This window comes from Muntiacus reevesi, chromosome 9 (assembly GCF_963930625.1).
Source record: "Muntiacus reevesi chromosome 9, mMunRee1.1, whole genome shotgun sequence".
Lineage (NCBI taxonomy): Eukaryota > Metazoa > Chordata > Mammalia > Artiodactyla > Cervidae > Muntiacus > Muntiacus reevesi.
This window is the reverse complement of record NC_089257.1, coordinates 46556600-46565078: the sequence shown is the minus strand read 5'-3', so window position 1 is coordinate 46565078 and position 8479 is coordinate 46556600. Positions and strand designations below refer to the sequence as shown.

Below are 8479 nucleotides of genomic sequence, written 5' to 3'. Positions count from 1 at the left end.
GAGTGCACTTTGATTCTGGGATATTTTCAAAACAAATATAAAAAAAAATTTTGATGAAAATGTATGCTTCACATCGGAAAATGACTTCATACTAACAGAGATTATTTTATGAGTCTCATTCCCAGGAAAGACTGATTTATAACTTGTACTGGTCTCCTCTTCAATGCCATAGTCATTTATTTGCGATGTTGTCATAGAAGACTTCCTGCCTCTCAGAGCTCTTAGTCATGCTGGGGAGAAACGTCACTCTGGTGAGGGAGTTCATCCTGGTGGGCTTCCCCACCGCCCCCTGGCTGCAGGTCCTGCTCTTCTCCCTCTTCCTTGTGGTCTACTTGTTGGTGGTAATGGAGAATCTTGTCATCATGCTCACTGTCTGGGTCACTGGCTCCCTCCATAAGCCCATGTACTATTTCCTGAGTAGCCTGTCCTTCCTGGAGGTCTGGTATGTCTCTGTCACAGTCCCCAAGATGCTGGATGGATTCCTGCTGCAGAGACGGCGCATCTCTTTCACAGGCTGCATGACCCAGCTGTACTTCTTTATCTCACTTGCCTGCACGGAGTGTGTACTTCTGGCAACCATGGCCTATGACCGCTATGTGGCCATCTGCCACCCTCTCAGATACCCGGTCATCATGACCACAGGTTATTGTGTGCAGCTGATGGCTTTTTCCTATATGAGTGGTTTTATGGTCTCTGTAATCAAGGTCTATTTCATTTCACGTGTTGCCTTTTGTGGCTCCAATGTCATGAACCACTTTTTCTGTGACATCTCACCAATCCTCAAACTGGCCTGCAAAGACATGTCCACAGCGGAGCTAGTGGACTTTGCTTTGGCTATTGTCATTCTTGTCTTCCCTCTCACCACTACCATCCTCTCCTATGTCTACATTGTCTCCACCATTCTGCGTATACCCTCCACCCAGGGAAGGAAGAAGGCCTTCTCCACCTGCGCATCCCACCTCACAGTAGTCATAATTTATTACACAGCCATGATTTTTATGTATGTTCGGCCCAGAGCTATTGCTTCATTTAACTCCAACAAACTCATCTCAGCTGTGTATGCAGTCCTCACGCCCATGCTAAATCCATTCATCTACTGTCTGAGGAACCAGGAAGTCAAGAATGCTATCAAAAAGACAGTGGGTGTTGGCCAGCTGAGACCTGCTGCCTTGAGGAGGAGACTGATCCAGCAAGGAAGTCATTCTTGAGACACTTCCAATGGTTGTACACGCTTACTTGCTCTCTAGATCTAGATTCTTAAAGTAATCACAGCATTTGAAGACAGAAGAAATTAAAAACAGAAACAAAACACATTATTTACTGCTTTAATCTTTTGTTGATGTTGTTTAGTCACTCAATCTTGTCTCTTTGTGACCCATGGACTGCAGTAGTCCAGGCTTCCCTGTTCTTTGCCATGTCCTAGAGATGCTCAAACTCATATCCACTGAGTCGGTGATGCCATCAAATCATCTTGTCCTCTGTCATCCCCTTTTCCTCCTGCCTTCAATCTTTCTCAGCATCAGGGTCTTTTCTAATAAGCTGGCCCTTCATATAAGGTGGCTGATATTGGAGCTTCAGCTTCAGCATCAGTCCTTCTAATGTATATTTGGGATTGATTTCCTTTAGGACGGACTGGTTTGATCTCCTTGCAGTCCAAGGTAATCTCAAAAGTCTTCTCCAGCAGCACAGTTCAAAAGCATCAATTCTTTGTCATTCAGCTCTTTTTATGGTCCAAGTCTCACATCCATACATGACTACTGGAAAAACCGTAGCTTTGACCAGATGGACATTTGTCAGCAAAGTAACATCTCTGCTTTTTAATATGCTGTCTATGTTTGTCATAGCTTTTCTTCCAAGGATCAAGTGTTTTCTAATTTTGTGGCTGCAGTCACCATATGCAATGATTTTGGAGCCGAAGAAGATAAAGTCTGTCACTGTTTCCATTGTTACCCCATATTTGCCGTGAAGTGATGGGACCAGATGCCATCATCTTAGTGTTTTGAATGTTGAGTTTTAAGCCAGCTTTTTCACTCTCCTCTTTCACTTTCAATAGAGGCTCTTTAGTTTCTCTTCACTTTCTGCAACAAGGGTGTTGTCATCCTCATATCTGAAGTTATTGATATTTTCCCCAGCAATCTTGACTCCAGTTTGTGCTATGTCCTGACTGGCATTTCACATGATGTACTCTGCATATAAATTAAATAGGTGACAATATACAGCCTTGATGTACCCCTTTCCTAATTTTGAACCAGTTGATTCTTCCATGTCCAGTTCTAACTCCTGCTTCTTGAACTGCATACAGATTTCTCAGGAGGCAGGTCAGGTGGTATGGTATTCCCATCACTTGAAGAATTTTCCACAGTTTGTTGTGATCCACACAGTCAAAGGCTTTAGCATAGTCAATGAAGCAGAAGTAGATGTTTTTCTGGAATTCTCTTTCTTTGTCTATAATTCAATGGATGTTGGCAATTTGATCTCTGATTCCTCTGCCTTTTGTAAATCCAGCTTGAACATCTGGAAGTTCTCAGTTCACATATTGTTGAAACCTGGCTTGGAGAATTTTGAGCATTACTTTGCTAGTGTGTGAAACAAGTGCAATTGTGTGGTAGTTTAAACATTTTTTGCCATAGCCCTTCTTTGGGATTGGGATGAAATCTGACCTTTTCCAATCCCGTGGCCACTGCTGAGTTTTCCATATTTGTTGGCACAATGAGTACAGCACTTTCACAGCATCATCTTTTAGGATTTGAAATAGCTCAGCTGGAATTCCATTACCTCTACTAGCTTTGTTCGTAGTGATGCTTCCTAAGTCCCACTTGACTTTGCATTCCAGGATGTCTAACTCTAGGTGAGTGATCACATCATTGTGATTATCTGGGTCATGAAGATCTTTTTTGTATAGTTCTTCTGTGTATTCTTGCCACCTCTTCTTAATATCTTCTGCTTCTCTTAGTTACACACCGTCTCTGTCTGTTGTTGTGCTCATCTTTGCATGAAATAATCCCTAGGTATCTCTAGTTATCTTGAAGAGATCTCTAGTCTTTTCCATTATATTGTTTTCTTTTATTTCTTTAAATTGTTCACTCAGGAAGGCTTTCTTATCTCTCCTTGCTATTCTTTGGAACTCTGCATTCATATGGGTATATCTTTCCTTTTCTCCTTTGCCTTTTGCTTTTCTTTTCTCAGCGATTTGTAAGGCCTCCTCAGTCATTTTGCCATTCTGTATTTCTCTTTCTTGGGGATGGTTTGGATCACCACCTGCTATACAATGTCATGAACCTCTGTCCCTAGTTTCAGGCACTCTATCAGAGCTAATATCTTGAATCTATTTGTCACTTTCACTGTATAATCTTTAATCTTTAAGTGTATTTAATATGCACTGTATATGACAATATATTCCTTGAAATGAGAGAGCAACAGTAAATATTAACATATGTAAACTGGTTTTATTAACCCTTTACATAAGATAATCTATTTTATTCTCAAAATGCCTCCATGAGTTAGTTATGATTAGATACTTGATTTTATATATCAGGAAAGTGAAGCATACACAGAGAGATTTAAATAAGTTACCTGAAATTGTGTACCTAATAAATATCAAAACCATTATTTGAACCCAAAGAATCTAGCTTTTAACAACTGTGTTAAGTAATATATGAGTCTGTGATCATAGCTCTTAGAGAGACTTTTGTTAACAACATTGGTGTCTCAATCAAGCAATTCAGTACATAAGATTTGTAAATGTGATGAAAAGACATGGTGCTGTGGTAGTGATGGTGATGATGGTGCTCTTTGCAATTATATTGTGTTATTGATCAACTACCATTGATAATAATAATAATTTTGAGCATTTCTCAGTTCTCATCCATGTTTGAAAGTAAAAAAAGCAAAAGGGTTAGTCACTCAGTTGTGTCCAAATCTTTGTAACACCATGGACTGTGGCCCACCAGGCTCCTCTGTGCATGGAATTCTCCAGGCAAGAATACTGGAGTAGGTAACTATTCCTTTCTCCAGAGGATCTTCCTGACCCAGGGATTGAACCCAGGTCTCCTGCATTGCAAGCAAATTCTTTACTGTCTGAACTACCAGGAAAACACTTCAAGGACTATAAGAGCTTATTTCTTATTACAGGAATGGGATCAGTAGTTCACAAGAGATGAAAGAATCAGTATTAACATAATTTCTGCAATTGATATGTATTTCTTGAGACACTCCCTTTTGGGCTTTTGGATTCTTGTGACCTTTCATGCTATATATGACTATTATAAGCAAACTAAGAGAATAGCATCACAACAGTATATGCTTTAGCTGAAACCCTCAATACATCAATATAACATGTTCTTACATATAATAGGTAAAAACAAATACAAATTTTCTAAGGCAAATGCAAGTGTTATATATCATTATGGGACCTGCTGACTAGATAAGAAAATATAGAATACCAAGAAGAATTCTACAAAATTGATCAAGCTGAGGTTAAAATATGAAAATAATAATCAGAAAAGGCTATTATGACTCCACATTTTGTTCACTTAAAGTTGGAGTCTTAAATTTGTCTCCTAGTTTTGATCTAAGCCCCCTGAATATATTATTCAACACTCCTGTATTAATCTTTCTTATCTATTGCTTTTGAAATGTTACTCTACTATTTATTAATTTTTAATTTGAATTAAATAGTATCTACTCATTCTAGTCTTTTTTAAAACTTTTTATTTTATACTGGAGTATAGTTGATTAATATAGTGCTAGCCTCAGATGTGCAGCAAAGAGATACAGCCACACACGTACATGTATCCATTCTTTCACAAGCTCCCTTCCCATCTAGTTTGCCACATAATATTGAACAGAGTTCCCTGTGCATTTATTTATTATTTTAGAATCACTCTACCATTCATGAAGCTCAATAATGTCTGACAATTTTGCCACTTAAACCAAATCAGCCTTATTTTTACTGATCTCCAATATGAAACATTCATTCTGATATTAGTCCCTGCAGCACACTCAGTAACTACAATATACTCATCTTTCTTAACTTCATTCATTCATTATTTCTTGTGCCCCTATTTCTTGCCAAGTTCTGTGATAGACTACAGTGGACAACTACCAAAAAAACACAGTCTTCCTCCTAATAGTTCAGAGATGAGTGAGGAAAATAAAGGCACGATTGCCTCCAGTGTTAAGTGTGATGATATGAATACAGGATTCCTTGGAAACAAATAATAGTTAGACCTAGGATGATCACAAAAAATGTTCCAGTAGAAGTAGAATTTAGGCTACACTTGCAGGAATTAGATAGATGAAAATGGTGGACAGTAATAAAGAGCAGGGCTTTTAAAGATAGAAAAGGGCAAGAGTCAAGAGAGATACCAGCCCCCTAAAAAACCTGAAAGATGACTAATACAGAGTGACATAATGAAGAAAGGGGTTACAAGAAGAAGTAGATTCATGTTCACCAACCCAAGTCTTACTAATTTGTGAATTCCTCTCACCGTATAGGTTTGTGGACATACAGTAAGTTCCGCAGAGGTGTTTTCAGTCTCTGCAAGCACTAGATCTTCAGCTTGCTGCGTTTTTTCAGGTAAATGCAGCCACTTACACCGTGAGGCAGGGACGAGGGGCGTTGTCTGTCAACATTCAGCCCCGACCACAGCACGTCTTCATTTTGAATCGCAGACGGCAGTTTGTGCTTGACTCTGAGCATATTGTGAGTTTCTCTAGCGCAGAAATTAACCTCATTCATCCTTGAAGCTATAATACCAGCCTCACCACCTGACACCGTAGATAGATACTTGACTGTCTGTTTCCCAAGTTTAAGCTAGTTTACTGCACAGAACTGCTGTTTTCCCTTTTCCCCTTTTAGGTTGCATTTCTTGTCTTATCACAGTAAATTAGACTATAAGATCTGTAGAAGAATTTCTCCAATATATTTTCAAAGTTGCTTCTATTTCACACACTCAGGTTTACTATCTTCTAATAAATAGCATAATCAGGCTTTTAAAAGAGCCTCACTGGCAACTGGGTAAGTGGAAAAATATTGGGAAAGTACTTGATCTTGTGAGGCAAATATTCAGCTTCAGTCTACAGTATTAGCAGTAGTTAAATTTGTAGCTTTTTTGCAGCAAATTAGAATTTTGGTTTCTTTGAGCTTCAGTTTCCTCATCGGTTGAAAGTAGATCATGATATCTACTTCCAAAGTTGATATGAAGGTTAAATGAAAATGGATACACGTGAAGGCACCTGGTACAGTATTTGGCACACACTACTCTACATCATCCGACAGAACCCAAGGCACAGGGCTGCTCATAGTGTCTTTTTTTTTTTTAATTTTATTTTATTAGTTGGAGGCCAATTACTTCACAACATTTCAGTGGGTTTTGACATACATTGACACGAATCAGCCATAGAGTTATACGTATTCCCCATCCCGATCCCCCCTCCCACCTCCCTCTCCACCCGACTCCTCTGTGTCTTTAAAACTCACCTGGACTGCAAGTCATCTATGACGGCTTTTCTGTTTCTTCCAACTTCCCGCTTGTGCTGACTTGTCTCCATACCTATCAGGAAGAAATGACTCTAGTGTGTAACTTGTGTTCACAGTGACAATATCTTGGTTGTAACACTTTTTAGACTCTATCTTATACTGATAATGATTCAAATATACATCTTATTTAAAACACTAGATTATAAGTTTCTTTATATCTCACAGTTACTAAAAGCTATTATCATGCATTCAGTGATCAATAGATATATGAGGAATAAATTCCTGTCTGAATGTCAGACTTCCAACTGATAGCCACAGTGCCCATAACTTCCACATTTTTTGGCATTACTTCCACGTTAGTTCCAATTTTTAAACATTCTGTTCTCTCCAACTCCTCTAATTTTTAGATTGAAGCAAACATCATGTCTTTCTTCATACTCATTTCAATATTTTCTAACATGTTAAGGCTGGAAAGCTTACAATTACAGACCTCAGGTTTTCATTAATATTTAGCTTCCTGTATGATGCATTTATATAATACTTTGATTCTCACATAAATCATAGGCAGAAGGAGTCAGTGTGGGGGACATTCATTTAGCTGGTGTGGCTTATGGCCAAAGTTCTGCAGGCAACAGATTTGGTTCATGAGCCACAGAGAGGAAGCAGCAGCAACAGCAACAGTTTTCTGTATTGTGTCTGAGACAAGGTGGTTGTGGAGGCTCAAAGTTGTTTCTGGGGTTCATCCTAAACTCCTGAACTCCAGTCTTCTCAATGACTTTACAATAATCAAATTCTCTTTCTGCTTAAGCTACCAAAGATAAATTTGATTACCTGTAACACAACATTGACTGACACAATCACTACTTGGGGAAATTTTTATTTATTATGAACCTTCACTTTCTTGTTTGGAAATTGGGAATATTAGTAACATTTTATAGAGTTGTTCAAAGCGTTAAATTAGATAACACATATGTGAAGTCTTTAGAACATAGCGGGAGCACACAGATTATTAATATTGGCTTCTACAGAGAGTTATTGCTTTTTTGTATTAACAGATGTCTGTACAACCCTACTGATAGCAGTCCTCGCACTTTAAAAATAGAGATGTCCTTAATCATTTGATTAACTGGGGTGTTTCAGGTTAAAAGAATTAAAATTTAGAATAATTCAAAAATTTATGGCTTGAGAGACTGAATGGATAACTTTACTATTTCCTGAAGTATCTGGAATTATCCTAGAACTCCAGTGTTTCAGCTATTGATAAGTCTGAATCAGTAAATCTGATGACTATTGAGAAGCAGAATTCTTTTTAAGCATACATGTAAAAATATGACATAAACCCCTATACTAAGTGAATAATATAAACACAGTAGTAAGTATTTTTGGAGAAGGCAATGACACCCCACTCCAGTACTCTTACCTGGACAATCCTATGGACAGAGGAACCTGGTAGGCTGCGGTCCATGAGGTCACTAAGAGTTGGACACGACTGAGCGACTTCACTTTCACGCATTGGAGAAGGAAATGGCAACCAACTCCAGTGTCCTTGCCTGGAGAATCCCAGGAATGAGGGAGCCTGGTGGGCTGACGTCTACGGGGTCGCACAGAGTCGGACACAACTGAAGTGAGTTAGCAGTAGCAGTAAGTATTTTCCTACTGGATTTTATAATTATTTCACCTAGTTTCATTTTTACTAAAGGGTATTAATAAATTGATATACTATTTAAACTTTCTCTTTGTTTTTATAAAAATAAAAATTTAAAAATTTCTCTTTGTTGTGGTTCATGAATTTTAGCCCAGAAAATATGATCCCATGAATGCTTTATAGATGACACCAAAATTCTACCTATCAATATATTTATGTTTGTTAATCTTATCTCTAATAGAAAAGCATTTAACAGGAAGTTGAGAAAATCTCCATATATCGGACAGTAACTGTCATCTGCTGTCACAACACTTGCCGTTTTCAAAGAGAGAAATATACAGAGGGGATATAGA

At 38.3% G+C, this 8479-nt stretch overlaps 1 protein-coding gene across 1 annotated transcript; it reads left to right on the top strand.

The window, feature by feature from the left end:
* The first annotated feature begins 227 nt into the window (after positions 1-227).
* Positions 228-4515, top strand: LOC136175926 (olfactory receptor 6B9-like). The gene is made up of 2 exons (XM_065946111.1): positions 228-1166; positions 4438-4515. Exons 1-2 carry the CDS (start codon positions 228-230, stop codon positions 4513-4515), a joined length of 1017 nt encoding a protein of 338 aa, XP_065802183.1.
* The last annotated feature ends 3964 nt before the right edge of the window (positions 4516-8479 follow it).